Consider the following 27202-nt stretch of genomic DNA (forward strand, 5'->3'; position numbering starts at 1 on the left):
ACACATTACATATATGTATCTGTATAGTCTACACATTTACTATGCCAATTTTATAATTGAAACATAATATGCCATTCTCTTAAAATAAAACCAAGCATAAAGTACAAGTGGAATTTAAAAAGCATTACTTTAAACTAAGGATATCATCAGAGGTATTCAAATAGAAATAAAAACCATAATTATCTCTATTTGCAGATGACATGCTTCTGTATTTAGAAAACCCAAAAAACTCAACCAAAAGACTACTAGAGCCAATTAACAAATACAGCAAAGTAGTGAGATACAAAATCAACCTAAAAAAAATCAGCAGCTTTTCCATGAGCCAACCATGAATCCAATCCATTCCATTCCATGAAATCAATTCCATTCACCATAACCTCAAAACCAATAAAATACCTAGGAATAAACCTAACCAACCATTGCGGAGGTAAACTACTTCTACAATGAAATTATAGAATACTAAAGAAAGAAATTAAAGAAGATCTTAGAAGATAGAAAGATCTCCCTTGCTCCTGGATAGGAAAATAAATATCATCAAAATGGCCATTGGATGAAAAGTCATCTACAAAGACAATGTAGTCTCCAAGAAAATACCAATGTCCTTCATAGACCTAGAGAAATCAGTTCTAAATTTCATATGGAGAAACAACAACAACAACAACAACAACAACAACAACAACAACAACAACAAAATAGCCAAAGCAATTCTCAGCAAGAGCCATACAGGAGGCATCAAAGTTCCTCACTTCAAATTATACTACAGAGCTATAGTAATAAAAGCAGCATGATATTGGTACTAAAATAAACACATAGACCAATGAAACAAAACAGAAGATACAGAAACAAACCCACACACTTATAACGAATTGATTTTCAACAAAGGGGCCAAACATACCATGGAGAAAAGAGAGCCTTTCCAACAAATAATGTTAAAAAAAAAACAAAAAACTGGTTATCTATTTGTAGAAAAAAATGGAACTAAAGCCGGGCGTGGTGGTGCACGCTTGTAATCCCAGCATTTGGGAGGCTGAGACCAGAGGATCATGGTTTGCGGACAGCCTCAGCTACTTAGTGAGGCCCTCTGCAACTCACTGAGACCCGGTTTCAAAATAAAGAATAAAAAATAGGGCAGAGGGTGTAGCTCGGAGGTCGAAAGTGCCTGGGTTCTATCCTCAGACCCGCCAAAAAAAAAAAGGAACTAAATACTTACCTCTCACCCTGCACAGAAGTCAACTTGAGATGGATAAAAAAATTAAAAAAAAAACAATAAAAACTTGGAAATCAGACCAGAGACTTTGAAATTACTAGAGGAAGGAATAGGTCCAATACTCCAACATATATGCACAGGTAAATACTTCCTCAATAAGACTCCCATAATTCAGGAAATTAAAACAAGACTTACAAAAAAAAGGAATGGCATTAAACTAAAATGTTTCTGCTCATCAATGAAAACCATCACGAGTCTAAAAAGAAAGCCTATAGAATGGGAGATCTTTGCCAAGCTATCCTTCTGATAGAGGACTAATATCTAGAATATACAAAGAACGAAAAGACTTCACATTAAAAACTAACGACCTAATCAAGAAATGGGCAACTGAACTAACCAGCCACTTCACAAAAGAAGATACACAAATAGCCAATAAATATATAAAAAAATTCAACATCCTTAGCAATCAGGGAGATGTGAATCAAAACTATATTGAGATTCCATCAAACCCCAATCAGAATGGCAATCAAGAAGTCAGAAAACAATAAATGCTGGGAAATATGTGGGGAAACTGAAACTCTTCTACACTGTTGGTGGCACTGCAAAATAGTCGCACAGTGTGGAGATTTCTCAAAAAACTGGGAATGGACCCACCATAGGCTCCAGGTATTCCACTCCTGGGTATCTTTCCAAAGAGTGAAATGAGAGAACTGCAGTAACATGTGCATATCCATGTTACAGCAGCACAATGGACAAAAGCCAAATTACAGAACCAACCAAGGTGTCCAATGACAGAGGAATGGGTTATAAAATCATGGGATATATACACAGTGGAATTCTACCTAGCACTAAAGAACAGAATTTTTTTATATGCAGGAAAATGGTGGAAGGACCTGGACAACATTATATGAGATTAGCTAGTCACAGAAAATGAAGGGTCATATGCTTTCTCTAATATGAGGAAGCTGAGGAGTAACTGGGATACCAGAGGGACTCCAAATAATGAAGGAGAAACTTGAGTAGAAGCAGGGAAGTGGTCTATGGTAAGAAGGAGGAGGGAAGAGTGAGGATCAATGAAGGAATGATTACCATCAGCTTTATGTACACATGTGAGAAGACCAAGGTCAATCTCAGTACCCTGTAGGGGGAAAGGAGGGAGGGATGAGGAGGAAGCCAGGGGAAAGCCTACCAGATGTGTGCGATGTATGTCACTATCAACATTATTTAAATTACAATGTAAGACTAAAACCACCAATAAAATCATATAAAAAATAGACTAAGGATATCTATTTCTCTAGACATAAAACTAAATTCCAATGGCTGAGTAGAACTTATTTTTCATCTAGACTGCTACAAACTTGTTTCCTCTACTGCATTTAAAAATTCACCATACCCTGAGGAATGCAGATCACACAAACTGGCCATTGCTCACTAATCCCAAATGAAAATAGTTTGGGGAGAACACTGAAGAATTTGAGTATATTCAGAATTTGGATTTGAATGAGCATCATCACCAAGAACAACAACAACAAAAATCCGCACCTGAACTAACCAGCCACTTCACAAAAGATATACAAATAGCCAAAAATACATATAAAAATTCAACATCCTTAGCAATCAGGGTGGTGTGACTCAAACCCCAATCAGAATGGCAATCAAGAAGTCAGAAAAATAAACACTACACATTTAGCCATATGAGGTTGATGAGCATCTCAAGTATGAACATTCTGGCTGGACAAATGTTTTAAAATTTAGTATGAAAAACAACGTAAAATATCTGAATAATTCTAATACTGAGTAAATGATAACATTTTAGATATACTAGATATATCCAGATGAAAGTATATTTGGGTGTATTTATTATATCTTAATATATTAAGCTTAATTTTACTCACTTCTTTTTACTTTTTAAATTTGTGGCCACTAGAAAATTTAAAGTTATATAGGTTTGATAATATTCCTATCACAAAGTACTAATCTGAGGTTTTGCAACACTTACGTCCTGACATCAATACAACATAGATGACCTATAAAGAGTTACTTTAAAAATCCTTTGAGAGCTGGGCGTGGTGGCACACGCTTGTAATCCCAGCATTCGGGAGGCTGAGACCAGAGGATCGTGGTTCACGGACAGCCTCAGCTACTTAGTGAGGTACTCCGCAACTTAGTGAGACCCTGTTTCAAATTAAAAATAAAAAATAGGGCAGGGGGTGTTGCTGGGAGGTCAAATGCCCCTGGGTTCCATCCCCAGACCCACAAAAAAAAAAAAAAAAATCCTTTGAAGGGTTACTTTAAAAGTCCTTTAAAGGCGGGGCGTGGTGGCACATGTTTGTAATCTCAGTACTTGGGGAGGCTGAAACAGGAGGATCACACATTCATGGCCATCCTCAGATACTTAGTGAGGTCCCTGACAACTTAATGAGGCCCTGTTTCAAAATAAAGAATAAAAATTAGGGCTGGGGTGTAGCTAAGAGGTAGAATGCCCCTGGGTCCAATCCCCAATACCAAAAAAAAAAAAAAAAAAGTCCTTTAAATAAAGTATAAGAGGGCACATTAGCGCGTGCCTTTTGTCATAGCCACTCAGGAGGATTAAAGTAGGAGGAATGATTGAACCTCAGAATTCAGGCTAGCCTGGGGAACAGAGCTAACTGGGTTCAATTCCCAGTACCACAAAAACAAAAAAGAAAAGAAAAGAAAAGAAAAGAAAAGAAAAGAAAAGAAGAGAAGAGAAAAGAAAAGAAAGAGGAAGGAAGGAAGGAAGGAAGGAAGGAAGGAAGGAAGAAAGAAAGAAAGAAAGAAAGAAAGAAAGAAAGAAAGAAAGAAAGGCAGCCTGGGAAATAGCTCAGAGATAGAATGTCCCTGGGTTCAATCCCCAGTCCCCACATCACCCCCTCCCACACACAAAAGAATGCAGGAGCTTACTACCCAGAGCTTACTACCATCTCAAAATAGTAATAATAATAATATTAATATTAATAATAAAAAGACTCTTTTCACAGAAATTACATACAATGTAACCTTCTCAGTCTTTCTCTGCAAAATTCCAGTACTTAAAATAGTCCTTATATGTTTCTGTATCTCTTTTTCCTACTTAAAGAATTAAGATATGTAGCATCTATTTCCAGTATACAATCATTTTTTCAAATCTTCTTTGTTGTTGTTGTTGTGGTGGTGGTACTGGGGTGGAACCCAGGGGCTTTTCTTCCTCTGGGCTATACTCCCAGATCTTTTCTATAGTTTATTTGGAAGGAGAGTCTAAGTTGCTGAGAGCCTCATTAAGTCGCTGAGGTTGGCTTCGAACCTGTGCGATCCTCCTGTCTCAGCCTCCCAAGCACTGGGATTACAAGCGTGTGCCACCACCCCCGGCTTTTCAAACCTTTTAATTATAGTAATTATAACTTAGGTACTAGGGTCCTTTATACGCATTCTTTAATTTAATCCTCACAATATAAGATAGCCAGTATATATCCATACCATTTGTACTTATCAGTTTGTATTTATCAGATGTTTAAAATAATAATATTTTCATTCTTTAAGCCCTAATGAACTTACTACTTACTTAGAAAATGAGTGGGGAGGTTCAGCTAAACCAGTGTCAAAGGCTATCAACATACCAAGGATTCAATGATCCCATTCACGGTTGCACTTATACCAGTTGACATGGACATCTGCTTCAATAGTTCATAGCACAAAATGAGACACTTCTGTAGTGTTTCAGCATCATCCTAAAACGAAAGACCAAATATTCAGCATTAGTCAGATTATCTTCTGTACATCCCTCAAATGTTTGCTTTTTCAGTCTAGGGTGTATCGACACTCTCTCCACATTCCTTGGCTGATCCTATATCCCATCCACTCATACAGCTCCATTTATTATCTAGAAGAGAACTCAACTATTTTCTGAGTTTAAGATTTATATATACAACCTCTGTAACATTTCTTCTATGAAACATCTTCTTCTTCTTTTTTTTTTTTTTTTTTTTTGCAGGTCTGGGGATGGAACCCAAAGGCATTCGACCTCCGAGCTACACCACTACCCTATTTTTATTCTTTATTTTGAAACCGGGTCTCACTGAGTTGCGGAGGGTCTCACTAAGTAGCTGAGGCTGTCCGTGAACCGCGACCCTCCGGTCTCAGCCTCCCGAATGCTGGGATTACAAGCGTGCGCCACCACACCCGGCTCCTATGAGACCTTTTCTATTCCACAGGCTCCCCAAAAATCAACATGTACAAAAAGGAATTATTACCCATATGTCTCGTCTTCCTGCATTCTTTTGTGTGTGGGAGGGGGTGATGTGGGGGCTGGGGATTGAACCCAGGGACATTCTATCTCTGAGCTATTTCCCAGGCCTGTCTTCCTTCCTTCCTTCCTTCCTTCCTTCCTTCCTTCCTTCCTTCCTTTCTTTCTTTTTCTTTCTTTCTTTCTTCTGTGGTACTAGGAATTGAACCCAGGAGCATTCTACCTCTGAGTTATAACCCCAGAATATTTTCTATTCTTTATTTTGAAACAGGGCCTAACTAAGTAACTGAGGCTAGGAAAACCCTGCGATCCTCATGTCTCAGCCTCCCGAGTGCTGGGATTACAAAACGTGCCACCACACCCAGCTTCTTTTTTATTTTTTCTTTTGAAAGAGGGTCTTGCTGAGTTGTGATCCTCCTGTCTGGGCTTCCCGAGTACTGAGATTACAAGCCGCTCCACTGCCTCCAGCTCTTGCACTATTAATCTTCGTAATGTCACCCCTACTTATTCAGTTACCCAAACCAAAAGACCTATGGTGCAATCTTGATTCCCTCTTCTCCCTGCTCCTCCTTTTCCCCACCCCAAAGACAAACAGACTTATTTAGGAGAAAAATTCTCTCTAAAGGGAGAACGCAGGCCACCTCCAAGGCGAAAGAAGCCTCGCGGTCTCTCATTCTTCCACGCCTCCCAAATGTGGCACTTTCCCTCACACCCACTGTCTCCGTCATCGTGAGCCTACGTAACTTTAACAGTCTCCCAACTCTTATGTCTATCTAGGCTTTTATCACTGTCTTATTTCCTGACCAACAGTAATCTTTGTAAGACAAAATATTCATCCTACCACTTAAAATATTAGCAGTGCCCCAAGATCCTTGAGTAAGGCACAGATTCTTCAATATAGTTTATACAAGGCATTACACAAAATCTTAACCCTATTTTTTTTTTTTTTTTGGTGGTACTGGGGTTCCTGGATAATACCCTTCTACCTCCAGGCTACACTCCCAGACATAATTTTTTTTTTTTTTTTTTTGAAACACCGGGTCTCTTAAGCCAGTGAAGCTGGCTTCAAACCAGCACAATCCTCCTGTCTCCGCCTCCCAAGCGCGGGGATTACAAGCGTGCACCACCACACCCGGCTGACCCTAAAATTTTATATAGACTCATCTCTTACCTCTTGGCTCAATCCTTTACGTATGTATACCTGAAGTTTAAAAACTAAATAGATACTCTTTAACCTCTGGGCCAGCATACATTTTTTTAAATTTTTAAATTTTTTTTCTTTTTTTTAGTACTAGGGATTGGACCTAGGAGCATTCTACCTCTGTGCTATACCCCAAGCCCTATTTTTTATCCTTTAATTTAAAACAGGGTCTCACTAAGTTGTGGAGGGCCTCACCAAGTAGCTGAGGCTGGCCATGAACTTAATAATACTCCTGCCTCGGTCTCCCAAGTAATAGGATTACAGGTGTGTGCCACCGTGCCTGGCACAACATTTATTTAAACAATTCATCAAGGATGAAGAAAAGAGACTGCAGAAGGAGAGATGAAGAACCACTGCTTAGGTTTGAATCTTCCCTGTACCACTCACCAGCAGTGTGACTTTGGGCAAACAATTTATCTATTTAAAGTGAAGATGATAACAGTACCACCTAACGGGGATAGCAACAATCAAATCAATTCACATCTGTGAAGTGCCTGAAAAGGTTTCTTTGGTTTTACCACCAAAACCATCCTTTCAGTGTTCACTCATTTTCATTAAAAATTTAGATTAAAACATTTATTCCGCCGGGCGTGGTGGCGCAGGCTTGTAATCCCCGCGCTTGAGAGGTGGAGACAGGAGGATCGCACAGGTTCGAAGTCAGCCGCGCTGGCTTAAGAGACCCTGGTTTTGAATAAAAAAGTATAAAAATAGGTCTGGGAGTGTAACCTGGAGGTAGAAGGGCTTCCAGAAACCCCAGTACCATCAAAAACAAAGAACAAAAAACATTTATTCCTCTGGGTAAAACAATGATACTACCTAAATTAGATATCTCTCCATAAACTTCTATATTTCTCTGATCACATCTATAATGCTCTTATAATTGTACTATAATAGGTTTATATATCTCAAGACAAATGGACACATAAACATCCAAAGAAATTCTATTAATCATGAGTATCAGAGAAATGCTTTTCCGAGCTGTACAAAGTCTTCTCCCGCAGGTAAGGGAAAGATGGACACATTTTACTTTTTAAGCCATTCGAGAAAAAAAAATAATTATAAACTAAAAGACTCTTTTTCCCTGGCAAGAAAGACTTCATATTCCAGAGATTAGCATAACAAGGGAACAAATAATGTCAGAGCTACAATAATGAAAGTTAATTAAGGTCTTTCAAAGCCTCAAAATATGAAGAATCAACAGAAAAAAAAAATTTCAGTTTAATTCGTGTTGTTCATATAAATTCCTCCAAAGTGAATATATTCTGGCAGTTTTATGAGCTTAAAAAAAGGTTTACTTGAGTTAAAAGCACTTGAGAAAACATTTGAGTATGAAAAATTACTTATACCTTCTCCGTGTGGACTTCTTTGATTTCAACTTGCTCTGTCTCCTTTAACAGGCTTACTTTGGCATCTTCTAAGGCTTTAATTTCTTCCTTTAATTTTGATGCCTGATTAAAATCTTGTAAGATAATGCAATTTTCCAAAGCTTCTTTCGCTTCAATAAGTTTAACTTTTATTTCAGCCACCTGGGGAAAAACGTAAATTGATCGTTTCAACACTAAACAAAAATTAGTAATATGAAAATCTGCAGCAAACTCAAGAATACTATTTAACATCTCAATGACTCAGAATTGAAGCAACCAGACCCATACAAAAGTTGTAATCTTCCTGAAACAGATCAGCAAATCTTGCAGACTAACATAATCTGGCAATATTTTAGATACATTTATGGCTTAATATTAAGTTAGTAATTTGACTTTAAGAACAATTTCAAAACTTTATGGCAACAGGAAAGAAATTTGCACAGCTCTATTACTCAAACATTTTTTTAATTTAGAAGACACTTACCTTGAGTTCTTTCTTTCTCACGTCAGATGGATCAACATTAACACTAACAATGGGAGCCCGAATCTCTGAGATAATTTCTGTAACCTGATAAGTATTCAGGGTATAAACTTTAATATATGTTGTATATCAGCAAATTATATCAAACTGCTACAGAAAACGCTAAGTAGTATCTGTCATCTATTGAAAAAGAGCAAAAGATATGGGTAAAAATAGCACACATTCTGTTTGCTGGACAATTTTAGAAAAAAAAAAAAGATATAACTAAAAACTAAAATGACTTGAAAGGAAACAGGCACATAGATGTTGAAGATAAATTATCTCTCATATAGTATTTGAAAAATAAAAAAATGGTGATACCTAAGATTAGACACTATAATCTAAAATTCTCTGCCTAAAATCAACTCCTCTCTTGTTCAGCTCTGTAATAACTATAGAAAAACAGAATATCCTTTTATTCTTCCAATGGGCACGGAATTCATAATGACAGCCAAAGGAAGGACTTTCCTTCCAGAGCCACTTGGAAGCTGGAGCTGGCTGATTAAGGTTGCCTCCCAAATGAAAACACTGAAGGAGATGCTGGATAACCACTAGCTGGATGTAAGTCTACGAATTTGAGAGATGACTTCTAAACTGACCTTAAGTTAAATGAGGTTTTTTATTTAAAGAGAATAATACAGATCTGTTTCTTCTAACTAACTCAAAACAATAACACTTTTGGAAACAGTTATTATAGGTAAAATTTATTTCTGTACTTAACAAAGACTTTAAATATATTATCTCAAGACAAAGGTAAGTTTTACTGTCATTTTGCATTTGAGAAAAAAAAAAAAAAAAAAGCTAAACAACCTTTCAAAGTTACAAAGCCAAAAGAATGAGAGGAGTCTGAAGCCAGGTATGTGTGACCTGAGCCAATTCTTAGCACTGTAGTGCCCTGGGCATCAGAGGGGAAACATCATCCCATTGGTCACTTCCTCCCAAACCTCTTCTATTTCCAACTGATTCAACATATAACAGGTGCACAAAAAGAAGGGAGACATTTTCAAAATATGTGTGTGTGTGCACGTGTGTGTGTGTTTGTGTGTTAGAGAAAGGAAGAGCGAAGAAGTGAGAAAAATAAGCAAGCAAGAGACAGATTTGATTTTTTAAATTTTTGAAATTTCTTAGTCAAATCTAAAAGACAAGAAAAGTTCTAAAATGAAATTCAGATAATCTTCAATGTTACAGATCAAAACCTCTTATCTTTACCATTAATCAAAAAAGTACTTACAATTTGTGTTCTCTTATTATCATCTATAATGATGTGCAGTAGTCTCTCAACAAGAAAAGAAACTAGAGATATAGGGGTTGTGGGTAGAGTAAGAATCTCCTGCAAAATAGCCAGCAGTCGTTTCCTGTAATCGAAAAGATCTGTATTAATGTAAATATCATGAGGACAGAACACATTATGTCTAGCATCTCACTTACTCTGCAGAGTTATTTACATTTGTCTCAGCTTTTTCACGTAGAGGGACCAAAACCCATTATGTATAAACTATGTAGAAACATTCACATTCTGCAAAAGAGGTTTATAAACTAAGCTATGATCAAGCTATGACAAATCAACATAATAGCTAGGCACCTGAAGTCCCAGTACTTAGCAGTCTGAGACAGGAGGATGACAGGTTCAAAGCCAGCACATGGAAACTTAGTGAGATCTGGTTTCAAAATTAAAAATTAAAAATAGGGCTGGGGGTGTAGCTCACTGGTAGAGCATCTCTGGGTTAAATCCCAGCACATAAAAACAAATAAATGAGTAAGCATGATAACTAAATAAGCTAAACAATAAATAAATAAACATAAACCAAATAAACAAAAATGACAAGATACCAGAGGTGAATCAAACTTTTTAGATAGTAGTACCACTACCACTCGCTGAAATAGAGATTTTTAACTAAAAGCTAAAATTTTATTAATTTATTCTGAGGAAATCAGACTAGGACTATATACATACACCATCATGTGGTGCATAATGATCTTTCACACAACATCAGATTGTATATATGATGGCAGTCCCATAAGATTATAATGGAGCTGAAAAATACCTAATGTCTAATGACAGAGTAACCATAATAATTAGTACACTCAATGCATTACTATGTGGTGATACTGATATATAGACACCTACTGTATTGCCACTAGTATAAAAACACAGCAGATATGGGTACAGTGCATAAAACGATGACATTAAACAACTATGTTATTGGGTTATGCATTTACGATACTTTTAATCATTACTTTAGGGTGTACATCTACTTATTAGACGTTCACTGTAGAACAGTTTGGTGTTTTGTGTTGTGTGGCAGCAGCCTCATACATCTTGCTTATGATCTCTTGACTACATTAGAGGCCACATCAGGACACACTATCTAGCTTTGTGTACTTACATACTATGTTAGCATAACAACAAAATCTAACAACACATTTCTCAGAACACGTCCTTTCATGAAGTAACACAAGAATGTGTGTGTGCATACAAACATACAGAGAACAAGGAAAGGAAAACTTATAGCACTTAGAGTGAGTGTAAATATATTTAATCATATTGTAGCAAGAATGTATTTCAATATAAAAAATTTCAATAATAAATTAGACGTATTAACATCTAAACGTACCTTCCCCCTTCTTCATTAGTATCCAAAGACTTGATAATCAAAATCAATTGCTGACCTATGAACTCTTTTGTCATCAAATTTTCAATGTAGGAAAAATCACTTCTCTGTTCTTCAGTAACTACTGGAATGCTCTGAATGTAACTAAAACAACAACAACAAAAAATTAATAAAGTAGAATCTGTTAAGAAACATCAAAGAGGAACTGAATTCCACGTTTAGGTCAGAAAAGGGTCTTTTTCAGTTGTTTATATCCTTCCACATAATAATAGTTTGGTCTATGGAGTAATTCTATGTTATTGTAAAGAACAATGCAAGTAAACTTATTAATGGATCAAAAGAACAAGCAAATGTCTTTTCACTAGTGATCAAATTTTCAAAAAGTGCAGTATTTATAACCAATATTTCAATGTCACTTGCATTCTCTCAATTATAAAGTGCTGAATCTCGCATCCCATAAAAATTTAGTCTTCCCTCATACCAAATTAACTACTTTTGCTTAAAATAAGAGTTATAACAATAGTAGCAATGCCAAGTAGTCCCTGAATACAATGGTGTTTTTAAAAATTTTTTCTTCCATATGGACTATTTCACAAATTTATATTATCCTTTTAGGGGGCCCCATTTAATCTCTGTACTAGTCTTGTTTCAGTGGAGGTAGTGCTAAACAAGCACCCTTAGCCACCTTTTCTTATTACTCTCGCTGCCCAAATTAAAGACTTTCATAAACCTCAAACCATGATAATATTCAAGAGCTTCACCTCATAATATTCAATAGCCTACCACAAATAACTCCTTTCTTATTTGTACCCCTAACCCTCACCAAAAGAAGGCTACTGAAAAGCATTTATTAAATATAAGCTTGGACAAGGAGATGCCTTTGTTGAAAATAATGTTTAAAAATTGGTGAAAAATATCATTTTAAAAATGTCAAAAATCAAGTTATAGAAATTGTTAAATAGACAGGCATGGTAGTGCATGCTTTTTTTTTTTTTTTTTTTTTGTGATACTGGGGATGGAACCCAGGGGCTCTTCTACCTCCAGGCTACATTCCCAAGCCATTTTATATTTTATTTGAAAACAGGGTCTCACTAAGTTGCCGAGAGCCCCACTAAGTAGCTGAGGCTGGCTCCAAACCTGCGTGATCCTCCTGTCTCAGCCTCCCAAGTACTGAGATTACGAGCATGCGCCACCACACCTTGCTCAGCGCACACTTTTAATCCCAGTACTTGGGAGGCTGAGACAGGAGGATCGAAAGTTTGTGGCCAGCCTCAGCTGAATAGTGAGGCCCTCCACAACTTAGTGAAAACCTGTTTCAAAATAAAGAATAAAAAACAGAGCTGGGGATGTAGCTTGGAGGTAGAATGCCCCTGGGTTCAATCCCCAGTTCTGCAAGGAAAAAAAAATTGCTGAATAAATCATGATAAATAAATAGATGCTTACCCATTATAAAATAATCAAGAGTAAATAAAAACTCATAAATCTCTGGCTATGAAATTAAGACCTAAATACATCAGCCATCCTTTTAATTTGTACCAAGAAACTGGAGGAAAACTAGGTAACTGTTAATGGCTTGGATCTAGAAATGTCCCCCATGGGCTCTATCCTTGAAGGCCTGGTCCCAAGCAGGTGGGAGGTGGGGCCTCACTGGAGGGAGCACAGCATCAGGGGCATGGCCTGGTGGGCCATATTGGGACTGGGGCACCACTTTCTCCCTTTTTGCTTCCTGGCTGTCATGTAGCAAGCAACTCTGCCACGCCCTTCTGCAATGATGTACTGCCTCGCCACAGGTGTAAAAGGACTAGCCAAGTGACCGTGACTAGAGCCTCTGAAAGCATGAGTAAAAATATATCTTTCCCCTTAATAAGCTTTTTATCTCAGATATTTTGTCATAGTGACAGAAACCTAAGACAATAACTGAAAATTAAAAAAAAAAATCAACAGATTGGTAGAGTTATTGTTTTCTGACAGGCTTAAAAAAAAAACAATAACAAACTCCTTCTTTCACTTATACTCATTTTGAGATTGCTCCCTACTTTCCCACCATCATGACTGAGAGTATTTTTCTAAAGTAAATTAAAATAGTTGTTTCATTAACAGATTAAAAATGTCAACTGCAAAAATATAATTTATTGTTTTAAATTTTTTATTGGTGCATTGTAGTCGTATATCTTAATGGAGATGGTGGAGGCACACATCACTCACTGAGCCCTTCCCAATTCCCATCTCATCCCCTCCCCCTCCCTCCTTCTCAAGTTTGGCTCAGTGATTGACACTGATGCTTGTTAAGGTACATGATGAACATTAGGAAATTTCCCTCTCCCCCCTCCCATCCTCCTCAGTTAGGTCGCCTCATTTGCTCATCTATTGTCTCTCCATCTTCTAGAGTTCCTCCTATGACACATTTTCTCCCGAGCTTCCATGTATTAGGGACAGCATTCGATTTCTTATTTTTTGTGACTGACTAATCTCACTTAGCATAATGTTCCCTAGTTCCATCCATTTCCCTGTAAATGACATAATTTTGTTCTTCTTTATAGCTGGGTATGACTGAGAATATTTTTCTAAAGTAAATTCAAATAGTTGTTTCATTAACAGATTAAAAATGTCAACAGTATAAATATAATTTAAAACTGACACACCAATATTAGTTTCCATGAAATTGTCTCTAGCCATCTTAAAAGGTATTCATTATGAGGCTACTAAAGAAATACTTTAAGATTCTAAGAATATATATTAAGGTAACTTTTTACAAATTTTATTGGTGTCCCTTTTAGTTACTCTTAATTTGACAATCCTCATCCATGATACCTGTTTTATGTGGATAATTTGGTTTCTGTAGCTGAGTAATCCTATTTAGTGATTCTGCCTCCAGAAGAAAATTATTCTTTCATAAGTATTCTCTCAACAACTATCAAATTAAGTTTTTAAAAGTTTTCATCATTTTAAGTGAAAATCTAAACTGAAATAGTTACTTATTTTCAAACTCAGACTTAGTGGGAAAGAGAATGTAAAGAATCCCTAACCTAAGCAGGTGTGATGGCACGCACCTACACAGGCAGAGACAGGAAGATCTCAAGTTCGAGGCCAGCCTCAACAACTTAGTAAAACCCTATTTCAAAGTAAAAAACAAAAAGGGATGGAGTGTAGCTAAGTGGTACCAAGCTCTATAAATGTCAGTTTTCAGTCATTAAGAATCAATTTCTAGCCAGACATGGTAGAATACTTCTGCAGTCCCCGTATTGGGAGGGAAACAGGAAGATCACAGATTCAAGGATAGCCTCAGCAACCTAGCAAAACTCTCAGTAGCCTAGCAAGATTGATTCAAAACAAAAAAATAAAGAGCTGAAGATCTAGCTCAGAGGTAGAATGCTCTGGGTTCAATTCCCCCAGTACAAAAAAAAAAAAAAAAAAAAAATCAATTTCTGAAGCAGTCCTCGAGGAAAGGCTGCCCCCACAACCACCATTATGCTTCATATTTTCTTGTATTTCCCCATCTTTTATGAGCATATCTTCATATTAACACATATATTATTAAACTTTGCCTCAGACTTATTCCTTCTGGGAATATTTTGGCATAGGCCAAAAAACACTACAATGAATAATTAAACATCAAAGCCTGAAATAATTGCCACTAATACACTTATTAAACTCACGTGTTTTTCATGATGCTAATATGGGCTCAAAGTATAAGTTTCCACATTGGCTCACATCGGAGATTCAGGGGTTTTTATGATAAATTCAAAGACATTCATAGCTTTGCTACATGACTTATACATAGCACAATAACAAACAGAAGCAGAAGACTACTTCATACAAAGGAAAAAAATCAGACATTCGGGCTCACAGTTCATATTATTGGGATGTTTTTCAAATAATCCATCAAAATCATAAAGCCAAATATTTATACAGCAGTATCTATCAAAATTTATATGAAACTTTTCGTCTCAGCAAGTCTACTTCTGGGAAATAACTCCTCCAAATCCCAGTGTATAAATGTACATTGGGAATGTACAAGGAAGTTGAATAAACCTTTCTTTTTAATCAGTGAAAACTGAAAACACTCTAAATATTCACCAACAGAGGAATAAATTAAATGTTACCATTATACTCTGAAACAATAAACTCTTAAAACTGTAATAGACTTATATGAACCAATATATAATGATTCAATAATTAGAAAAAAGGAAAAAGGAAATGGTATGTATAGTACGGTGTGTGTGTGTGTGTGTGTGTGTGTGTGTGTGTGTGTGTTACTACAGACTGATCCTAAGAGCATTCTACCACTTAGCTATGTCCTCAACTCTTTTAACTTTTTATTTTGAGACAGGATACACTAGGTTGCCAGGCTGGCCTCAAACTCCTGATTCCTCTGCTTCAGCCTCCCAAGTAGCTGGGATTACAGGTGTACACCATGACAAGGAAGAAATCTATGTATGCATTTACAACAGTATAAATAAGTAAAAAAGACTTGGAAGTACACACCCCAAATTTAGTTATTAACTGTAAAATCAGTGGGAATGGGGAAGCAAGTGCTAATAAAACCACGTTTTTATTCTATGTACTTCTGGATTTAAATTTTGAAAAGAATGAATATATAATTTCATATAATTTTAAAGTGAAATAAGCAGAACTATAGCCATCTAAATAATTTAAGAAAAAGATATTTTGGCCGGGCGTGGTGGCGCACGCTTGTAATCCCCGCGCTTGGGAGGCGGAGACAGGAGGATCGCGCAGGTTGGAAGCCAGCCCCGCCACTGGCTTAGGAGACCCTGTTTCCAAATAAAAAAAATGTGAAAATAGGTCTGGGAGTGTAGCCCGGAGGTAGAAGGGCTTCCAGGAACCCCAGTACCACCAAAAAAAAAAAAAAAAAGAAAAATATATTTTGAAAATTTTAAAACTGAGGCCACATGGCAAAATTTTTAATAATAAAACTAGCCATAAATGTGTACCCTGAGTTGGAAACTACAACCACACCCAAATTTATCATGCTGATTTTGTACAGCTTACAAGCCAAGAGCAATTTTTATATTTTTAAATGGTCACAAATATAAAAAAAATATATATTTTGTGTCACATAAATGTTACTTTAAATTCAAATTTTGGTATCCATAAAAGTGGATAAAATTCTATCAAAAACTAGCCATATACATTCATTTACATATTGTATTCAATTGCTTTTATACTACCATGAGAGTTGAGTAATTTTGACAGGGAAGATATGGCCCACGGACCTAAATATATTGACCAGCTGGCACATTCAAAAAGTTTACAAACCACGGGGCGTGGTGGCACATGCTTGTAATCCCCGCACTTAGGAGGTGGAGACTAGAGGATCGCTCAGGTTCGAAGCCAGCCTTGCGGGCTTAAGAGACCCTGTTTCCGAATAAAAAGAAGTATAAAATAAGTTTGGGAGTGTAGCCCGGAGGCAGAAGGGTTTCCAGGAACCCCAGTACCACCAAAACAAAACAAAACAAAACTTTACAAACCCATTTCTAAAAGCAACACATTAGCATGATCAACTTTATAAAGAAGTATTTAAAATCATGCCCTAAAAAATAAGTTTGGGAGTGTAGCCCGGAGGCAGAAGGGTTTCCAGGAACCCCAGTACCACCAAAACAAAACAAAACAAAACTTTACAAACCCATTTCTAAAAGCAACACATTAGCATGATCAACTTTATAAAGAAGTATTTAAAAATCATGCCCTAGCAGTTCTGAGAAAATAGTCCTAAACATATTCACTTTGCCCTTTCGGTATACTGGCCAACACAGGATATTCTTCAGAAATACTCAATGTACATACCCAATATCCCTACATGTCCAAAGAAAGGGTGTGAAACATTCCCAATCAAGCATGATTTTGAGGAAGGGGCTAAGAAATTGACACATGCAGCAACACAAACACAGTACAAACCAAAGGGAAAAAAGTTTACCTTAGCAAATATTCTGCATAGATTATAGGTTCTGGCAAAATCTGATCTAAAAATTCTTCTCCTTCATCTCCTTTTAATTTCAAATATTCACAAAGGGCACGCCAATACAAAGCTAGTTCGGGAGTTAATGTTTCCACTGGAATCAATTTTCTTCATTTAAAAGGAAAAGAATAAGAGAAAGCATGATCTTTATTTACATCCAGTTAAAAAACTGAAATAAGATTTTATTTATAACCACCATTCTTTTAATTATGTCACTAACTTCCCACAGAGAGGGATAGGAAAAAGCTTAGACCAAAATTAGAAAAAAAAAAAAAAGGAAATAATTAAGTGAATAAACATACAATAGGAACACACGCTGTTGCAAGGTAGGCTAATAAAAAATCCGGGTAATAAAATGAAGAGGGGGCACAGCTAAAGAAGATATTCTATAGTAAAGCAACGCCTTCTTACACTATAGAAAAAAAAAAAAAAAAACAGAAATAAATGTATCAGAATAAAGAGGGGTAGACAGAAGATATTAGTATCACCTAAGGTCCTGAGAAGAAAACACTAATTTTAATTGCAGAAGTTTATCAGTACAATTAAAAAATGAAACTTTTATGTACCTGCCATCATTATTTTTACATATTCCCACCAGTTCATTGAGAGGAGTCACTGAAAACAAGGAATTGAGAACAGAGACGGCCACTTCAGAAGAATTTTCCACGTCCAATCTATGAAGCAACTCCAAGATGTTTCCTTCAGTAAAACGCAGCCAGCTTTGGAGAAGATACTTCTGAGTTGCTTGTTTCACGCCATCTATTGATCATTTCAAACAGGATAAGCCAAGGCTCCCCCTAGCTTTCATTGCATGTATTTTGTCTACTTTCATTAACTTTTATTAGATCAACATTAACATAAAGCTGCTATTTACAATACAAATAGAGATTAAGAGGCAGAACAAAGCGTACGAAAGAAAAAAAGATGTACAATGATATTGTAAAAGTCATGTGATGCTCACTTCCAAAATCGAAATGAAACAGGTTCAGTACCAAATGACCAAATGACCATCCACTATTAAGGCCTATAAGGCCTATAAAATGTCTTTGTATTCATTCTCATTCTCTCTCTCTCTCTCTCTCTCTCTCTCTCTCTCTCTCTCTCTCTCTCTCCATGACCATCCACTACTAAGGCCTATAAAATGTCTTTGCATTCTCTCTTCTCTCTCTCTCTCTCTCTCTCTCTCTCTCTCTCTCTCTCTCTCTCTCTCTCTCTTTCCCTCCCTCCCTCCCTCCCTATTACAAAATTGCTATTTGTAGTAGTGACACATAATAAACACATCACTGCACAAATTTTATTCTTAGGTTTTAAGGCCATCCAGGTCATTACTCCTCTGACAATGTTTTCAAACTCATTTGTTTTACATATATGGTAAAACTGAGCCTTCCTGGTCTTCTCATGGGAGTTGGGAATTTAAAAAACATTCTTATAAGCCAGTTCTCTAGTTTAACACACAGAGTGGGGATTATACTGGTTTGATGCACAGATATTCATGCCAAGGTATACAAGCTATAAACAAAATGGATATTATTATTATTATTATTATTACTATTATTATTATTATTATTATTATTATTATTATTCTTTTTGATGGTACTAGGAGTGAAACCTAGAGGCTTTCTACCTCCAGGCTATACTCCCAGACCTATTTTCTATTTTATTTGGAAACAGGGTCTCACTAAGTTGCTGAGAGCCTCACTAAGTAAGCTGAGGCTGGCTTTGAACCTGTGTGATCCTCCTGTCTCAGCCTCCCAAGCGCTGGGACAGCAAGCATGCAGCACCATGCATGGCTGGATAGTATTATTTTAAAAGGTAGAGAAAGATAGTATTTTTTTAAAAGGGCAGAAAGATTCTGACTGTTGACATAAGTTAGCTCCACAGACTTATGTATAGTTTCTCCATCTAAAAGACAAAGGTTGAAAGCTCTGTTCCTTTAAATTACCAATAGTCTTTAATGCTATGAAATGTTTCCTATACAACAAGAGAAGTTTTACCAAGTTTATGGAAATAATAGGCTTACTCAACCTAACTTACAGTTGTTTCCTAAACTTCATATGACTTTAAAATCTACTACACTTTTGTGTATAAAGATGTATATCTTACCTGATCTATCATTAAGACCTTGTTGAAGGAGCATTACTCTCTGAGCAATGGACATTGCTCTCATATGGACCTTTTCAGCTAAAACCTTTAAGAGATAATAATTAAAAAATGATCATTAAACTCAACACAATTTACAGATTTATTATCTGGTTATACAGTGTCCATCTTAGAAAATTAACCAATATCTCCAAAAACACTAATATGTTAAAATATTTAATACAATAAAATTCTACCTACATTACCTATACTCTTCATAATAATCTTAGGGAAATCATTATTATGTATTATGTATTTTCAAAAGTAGCTCAAAGATGCCTTTTTGTCTTTTATGAGTATGTCTACACAAGACATTAGACTTTATTTACCTGATAAGCCTGCTTTCTGACAGCTTCTCTTACATCCTTGGTGCGCCCTACAATTTTTGGCAAACTCTTTGCTGAGGGTGCAATACATGATAATACTGCCCGCCTAACTTCTGGATTTGAGTCATTTTCAATCAAAGTAGCATATGCTAAAAAGAAAGCAACACATTTTAGTATTCAAGAAATTCTTTAACAGTAGTCATAAAACAGTCTGCATTCTGAAAGTTCAAAATGTTGAGATTATACAAATATCATGTTTTGCCCGGCGTGGTGGCTCACACTTGTAATCCCTGCGCTTGGGAGGCGGAGACAGGAGGATCACGCTGGCTTAAGAAACCCTGTCCCCAAAAATAAAATAGGTCTGGGAGTGTAGCCCGGAGGTAGAAGGGCTTCCAGGAACCCCAGAACCACCAAAAACAAAACAAAAAAAACAAATACCATGTTTTGGTCTTCTACACCCTAATTTAGCTAAAAATGTTTTCTACCAACCTCCTGTCTAAGGAAAGATGGGAGATTATAAATAGACTGAGTACCAAGACTGAAAACAACCCTAAAAGTTAGTATAGCAGTTTATTTTAAACTGATATCATTTTATAAGGATCCATTGTTTGACTTCATAATGACTGAGTGGTAAAAAGAAACAACTTCTGGTTTTACTGAAAGAAAACCCATTTCCTATACTTAAATACATTTACTTACCTCTACTTTGTACATTGTCCCTAGCTTTATTTTCAAGCACACGTTGACTAATAAAAGTGTTTTACATAAGTCATTATGCACATCATCTACTGCCTTTAAAAACTCATGTTTAGCACCAAGAAACTACATTGAGTGATTGACTTATGCCATCTAGGTTTGTGTAAGTACACTCTGTGGTTTTTGCACAATAAAAAATCAACCAAAGGACACAAAGTATATCTTCATCCTTAAGCAACAAGTGATTTAATAGTTGGCTACTAAACATATGGGGGGGGTAACAAAGGGATACACATTTATACCACCACCACATCTTAAAATCTGATACTGCTAAGTACTAAAGAGGCTATGGATCAAAAGACACTTTTATATCTTGCAACTGGGAATATAAACCCGTAAATCATTTTGTAGAGTATTCATACCTTAAAACTGGACCCACATATATCCAAAGTCCCCCTTTAGGCATAAAACCTACAAAAGCCATTTAACCTATATACCAGAAGCAAGGTATTTATTGTTTTTAAATTTTCTATTGGTGCATTGTAGTCATACATCTTAATGGGATAAAAAATGGTGGATACATACATGCACACATCACCCAATTAGTCCTTACCCAATTCCTGTCCAATTCCCTCCCCCTCCCTCGTTCCCATGCTTGGCTTAGTGATTGACTTTATCACGTGCTTTAGAGTTTCCCTCTTCCCCCCTCCCATTCCCTCAGGTCACCATATTTGCTCCTCTATAGTATCTCCTTCTTCATCTAGAGTTCCTCCTGTTACCCATTTCTCCCTAGCTTTCACATATTAGGGAAAGCATCTGTTTTCTTATTTTTTGTGACTGACTAATCTCACTTATCATAACACCTCTTTTAAAAGCAAAACAGTTGGAAACTAAAGGGTCCATTAATATTACAAATAATAAATTATTAGCTCCATGGGAAAATATAAAAGAAAATCAAGATGAATGCTAGAATTAAAGAAAATTTAAGAAAAAAAAATGTGTGTGTGGTACTGGGGGTGGAACCCAGGGATATTCAACCTCTAAACTATATTTTAAGCCCTATTTTATTCTTTTATTTTGAAACAGAGTCTCATTAAGTTGCCAAGGGCCTCAGGAAGTTGCTGAGGCTGCTCAGAAAACCTGTGATCCTCCTGTCTCAGTCTCCCAAGTACTAGATTTACAAGTGTGTGCCAAAAAATATCTTAATAATAATTTTCAATCATGCTGAGTGAATCAAAAGCAATTTATGAGAAAAGTAACAGAAAATAAAGTACGGTTCACACAAAATGATAAGCAAAACAGCATTAAGATAAAATATGTGATATTTTTTTAATGAAAAGAAATTTTAAAACTCAAGGTAATAATTAACCCAAAATTCAGTATAAGAGTTATCTCTCAGCAATTATGACATAAGGTATGCTGTATATGATGCTATTCTTATTTTTTAATGATGCTCTTATTTTTTTTAAGTTTAGTGATTGCTGATGATGTTCTTATTTTTTTAAGTTTAATGATTGCTACATGGATATTATACTCACTTACATATAGTTCATAATTTAAAAGATACAATCATGAGAACTTAACAAAATCAACAAAGCTGAAGATTTACAAAGCTACACATACCAATAGCTACTGGGCATTCATCATCCTTGGGATCTTGAAGTCGTGAAAGAGCCAGTACTGCCTGTATTCTCACATTTGGAATTTTATCTTTCAATCTAATAAGCATAGCTTCATTAATTTTATCAAACAAATCATCATCAATCTGGGCATTTTCTGGCATACTTCCCAAAAGCTTATTTATTAGCTGGCATACTCTAAATCTGACTGCATTGCTGTTTGCTTTGTGAGACTAAAACAAAAACAAAACCAAATTAATTCCCAGCACATACCATTTCTAAACAACACCATTTGAACTCTATGTTCAGAATTCAAGAAGTTACAGCAGTAATTCATTATTTGAAGAGAAGCTATAAGCACATGCACACTAAATATACTTTTTATACAGTCTCAGTCTGGAAAAAGTATTCGCTAAATTACAAATTAATATCTATAGAAACTCCTTTTTTCAGGATACTTTATTTAATTGACATATTATAGTTGTACATCTTAATAGGGATAAAGATGGTAGAAGCATACATGTACACTACTTTTTTTTTCAAGTCTGGGGATGGAACCCAGGGGCATAAGACCTAGGAGCTACACCCCCTGCTCTATTTTTTATTCTTTATTTTGAAACAGGGTCTCACTAAGTTGCAGAGGGCCTCATTAAGTAATATCTGAGGCTGTCCGCGAACCACGATCCTCCAGTCTCAGCCTCCCGAATGCTGGGATTACAAGCATGCACCACCACACCCGGCTGTGCACTACTTTTAAAATTGAGAATACTTTAAAAATAAATATATATGAGAGCTAATATGAGAAATCATTAAAAAATTAATGCTGAAATTATTTTATTTTTGGCACTAGAGATTCAACTCAGGGGCACTCTACTTCAAAGCTACATCTCCAGCTCTTTAAAATTTTCATTTTGAAATAGGGTTTCCCTAAGTTATGAAAGGTCTTGCTGAGGTTGACCTTAAACCTGTGATCCTCCTGTCTCAATCTCCCAACTACTGGGATTACCAGCCCTGTGCTATCATGCTCAGGCAATGCTGGAATTATTTTAAAAGCCCATTTTTAATCTTAATCATGGTTAATATTTCTTGTATAAGATATTCATGATATTTTCCTTTTTTCTTTATTTCTTTTTCTACCTCCGGGCTACACTCCCAGACCTATTTATATTTTTTTTAATTTGGAAACAGGGTCTCCTAAACCAGCGAGACTGGCTTTAAACTGCACAATCCTCCTGTCTCCGCCTCCCAAGCACGGGGATTACAAGCGTGTGCCACCACGCCGAACTGATACTTTCTTAATCACCAAATATTTCACTGTCTAATATATATCAACTTTTAGGTAATATTTCCTACATTACTTCTCAAAGTGATAGTTTTTATAAGTACCTTTAGGAGAAAAGTAAACAAATAATTTAAAATGCCACCATCTTCTTCTTCTTCATTTTCTAAATCAGATTGATGAAATGAAGTAACAAACTTTGCTGCAAATTCTATTACCCTCTCCACAGCTGGTTCACGTTTATAGATCACCATAGCATATTTAAGGTAATGAACAAACTCCTCATGAAAAACTGTTTTATCGTCCACCTGAAAGGCAAAAGAGACCACTCAAACAGGACTGATAAAAATAATTTATTCCCAACATTGCCCTAATACTCCTGAGAGCAGTAGCCATAACTCAAACTAAAATACTTAGTAAACTCTCAATTAACCAAACCAGCAAAAGAAAAATAAATGTGCACAGAATTCAAGCCAAGCTATACTTTGCCCCTCTCGGTAAAATACACAAGCATGAATTTTGAAAAAGATCCTTCTGATTCCCCCACGGTCGCATACTCCTGAGCCTTAAATATGCATTTTGTATCAGTTTAGTGTACGCAAGCTTCATCTTGAACAAGACATCAACGCTGGCTTTCAGTTGTTATATTTACACCTTCCTATCACCCAGCGACTTCATTTTGGTACAGCTTTCACATTCTATCATCTCCACAAAGCCTCATTATATTTACTTACAATTATTTCCTGGACATCGAGATAATTGATCTTTCCCAATTCCACTGTCCCATCCCGCGTCTGGACACACTATTCAAAGAGGAGGCAGGGCCAGGTCCTAATGACCATCCTGGTAGTTGGGGGCCTGAGTTCAATTTAACCGGGGGTCGAGGCTGGGACCACCTGTCAGCTGTGAACCTCGCTGATCCTCGGGCTGGGCGCGCACGGAGCCCCAGGCCGCCACCTCGGGGCCTGTCCAGGTTCCGGTCCACCTCTGCGGTCGCGACACGGATTAACGGTCCACACCGCCCGGGAGCTGGTTGGTGCATTAAAGCCCAGGCGGGAGCTTGGCGTGGGAGCGCGCGTTTGGGGGCCTTTCTGACCTCGGGCGAGTCCAGGTGCCTCGGAGGATGCCCAGAAAGGAGCCCGGGAAGCTCACCTTGCTGTAGGTGCGGCTCAGCGCCACCACCAGCTTCGCCTGGTTCTGGTGCGGCTGCTGCGCCAGCCGAAAGGCCTCCTTGATCGGCAGCATCTTCTTGTCGGTTCCCATGGCGTCGAGACCCGCAGTATCCGCGCGTTGCTACAGCGACCGCACTGAGGACCGGCGGGCCCGATGTCCTCCGACTCCCCGAGGCCCGCCTCGGAGCGGCCGGGGCGTGGTTACCGCCAGAGCGTTCAAATAACTCCCGCGGGAGGAGGAGATCCCGCGAGACTTCCGCGAGATTAGGAGGCGCGAACGGGAAGCGGTGCGCTCGGTCCCAGCAAGCCCCGCGCTCCGTCGGCGCATGCGCCTTGGGTGGCTCCGGCCGTTTTCTAGGTAGGAAGTGGCGCCTCTTAAGGAGAGGAAGCGTCGCCTCGGCCCAGAGCGGCGTTGTCAAGGAGATCGAGCGGCGCGGCGGCGCGACATTCCGGATGGGGCTGGTGGCGCTGGGTGGAGCGGCGTCGTGCAGCTGGGCGTGAGGCGGGAGCGCGGAAAGGACCCTCCATGGTGAGAGAGGGAGTCGGCCGAGAGGGGCTGTCTCAGCTCCTGCTGGAGGAGCGGGGCTGTCGAAGGAGGGAGAGGTCTAGACGGGAAAGGGCATTCGGGAATCCTGCGGGGAAGGAAGGCGGGCCAGGTCGCTGGGGGCCGTTCTGAGATCTCCGTGGGAAGGGCCGCGGCCCTCTGAAGGCCTCAGGTGGGTCCTGGCCCGGTGCAGGGCCGCCTGGCAGGTCTGCGGTGGAGGCGGCGCACTGGGCTCTGTTGCAGAGAGAAGTGTTATTAACGTTACCGGCCGCTGGATCTGGGTATGCCCGCTTTGGAGGCTTGCTTTACCAAAAAAGAAAAAAAATGAGAACCGGTGTACAAAGCAAAGGAGAGCTCAGTGCAAAAGATCACTGGGGTCGTGGTTCAGATTAAACAAGAGCAAAAACTACACACTAAACTTTATATTGACAGGAGGATCGGGTTCTGCCTCAGACAGCCTCAGTTACTTAGGCCCTCAGCAACTTAGTGAGATCCTGTTTCAAAGTAAAGGATAAAGAAATAGGGATGGGGTGTAGCTTGGAAGTAGAATGCCCCTGGGTTCCATTACCAGTACCCCAAACAAAACAAAACAAAAACTATCTGGATAAAAGCGAATACCTCATCTGAGGCTCAGAACATACCACTCCAGAAAAGGACACCCTCAAATAGACCTATTTGGCATTATTTCTGGCTGGTTATTCTGAGAAGCTGCAGATTCAGGAGTAGCTCGGAAAAAATATCTTTTTGTAAACCAAAAAAAAAAAAGTGTATTTAAGTAACTGTATCAGAAAGCGGGCTACTCCTTGCAAGACAACCTTCATTCGCCAAACATTTTCTCTTCTCACCTTCCATAACATGTCATCACCTCCTTCCCCAGAAGTCCGAAACGCTCGTCCTTTCTGTAGCTCAGGATGCTATATAAGACTTAGTTATCTGATCCTTCTAGTTTCTTGTTTCATCTTCTGCTGTGCCTGTGTACGTTATTAGAGATGCCCCCGCTCCAGCCCCTGTTAATCCAACTCAACCAAAGAACCCAAGAGGATGGAAGGAAATGGGAAATTCCCTACACAGCAGTTCCCACCTCCAGCTGAAAAGTAGAACATTACAAAACTACCCGTACACTTTTTCTGTTTTGAATTACGATCCCTCACCAGAAATAACATTTAAAATTTACCATTAACTTTTCACTAGACAAATTTTTATATATTCATGATGTGAATAATTCTCAGTAAACTGGTTTGGGATGTTTTAGTCATCATTAATTCTTGCAAACAGTCTCATGAGGTAACTTCTGTCTCCTTTTAAGTTGAACCTGAAGCAGGGCAAGTTGGTAGAGGATTTCATTCTTCTGCTTCATCTCCCCAATTCCTGAAACTTTGTAGGTATTTAAATTCTAAAGCAATGACTATGACAGCATATAAGTTGCTTATAATTTTGAAATTAACAAGAGATCTAATTAAAAAACACAAATGTTTTCAGGTTAATCAGTAAAAGGATAGAGGCCTAAGAATACATTAAAAAATATAGCATTTATAATCTCACAGTGACTGCAATATAGAATGCCTTGGAAAGCTGTAGTGAAAGGGAAACCTAGAAAAACTATTAATTTTTTTAAGTCAAAGATATCCAAAATATTATTTTAACATGTAATTAACATAAATCAATGACATAACTTACATTATCTTTTTCTAACTCTGCAATTGAGTATAATTTTACCTTAGCTACATTTCAAGTGCTGAGTAGATACCTGGGGCTAGTGGGTAAACTATTGAACAGCACAAAGGTATAATATATTTTGAGAACCACCACATCATTTGTATTTAACGTGAAGTCAACTGAATAATATTTAATGATCTTTTTCTTACTTTGAACTTTAATTGTTCCACTCGATTTATGCTTTGGGTACTTGCTGCATTTGTTATTTTGTAAAGTTTCTAATAATATTTATTTACTACATTTTATTTGGTTATCTTGCCCCCAAATAAAATGAAGTATCTAAAAACGAAAGCCAGAGAAATAATTATTAGAAGAAAATTAGTGACTTGTAATTATATCATATGACCATATTAGCACAATGCAGAATATTTGAAACCAAAGATGTTGACTTACTGTCATTCATTTGCAAACTACCCCTTCAGAATGGCATACATTGAAATGCTGTTATAGTTCCATGCTTGCTTCATTTACAGCTACACCCTTAAAGTCCATACTGTTTTTGTCAGTTACTGAAGGATGAGACATCTGGCCACCAGAGGTCAGTCTAACTGTATTGATTAGCTTTTTTTTATGACTAGTGCTATATTTTT

At 37.5% G+C, this 27202-nt stretch overlaps 1 protein-coding gene across 1 annotated transcript in view; it reads right to left on the bottom strand.

Moving 5' to 3' along the window:
- Nucleotides 1–24443, bottom strand: part of NCAPG (non-SMC condensin I complex subunit G) — a gene marked incomplete at both ends in the record, with an annotated part of 42730 nt that extends 18287 nt beyond the window's left edge. Inside the window, 12 exons of the mRNA XM_080697665.1 lie at nt 4822–4932; nt 7995–8174; nt 8497–8580; nt 9764–9887; nt 11148–11288; nt 17080–17229; nt 17688–17880; nt 19225–19309; nt 19590–19735; nt 21906–22134; nt 23288–23488; nt 24333–24443. Coding sequence (XP_080553791.1) covers nt 4822–4932; nt 7995–8174; nt 8497–8580; nt 9764–9887; nt 11148–11288; nt 17080–17229; nt 17688–17880; nt 19225–19309; nt 19590–19735; nt 21906–22134; nt 23288–23488; nt 24333–24443 — 1755 coding nt within the window. The remainder of the gene's footprint in view (nt 1–4821; nt 4933–7994; nt 8175–8496; nt 8581–9763; nt 9888–11147; nt 11289–17079; nt 17230–17687; nt 17881–19224; nt 19310–19589; nt 19736–21905; nt 22135–23287; nt 23489–24332) is intronic.
- Between the last annotated feature and the right edge of the window lie 2759 nt (nt 24444–27202).

Source organism: Muscardinus avellanarius (genome assembly GCF_963383645.1).
Source record: "Muscardinus avellanarius genome assembly, chromosome: 6".
Lineage (NCBI taxonomy): Eukaryota > Metazoa > Chordata > Mammalia > Rodentia > Gliridae > Muscardinus > Muscardinus avellanarius.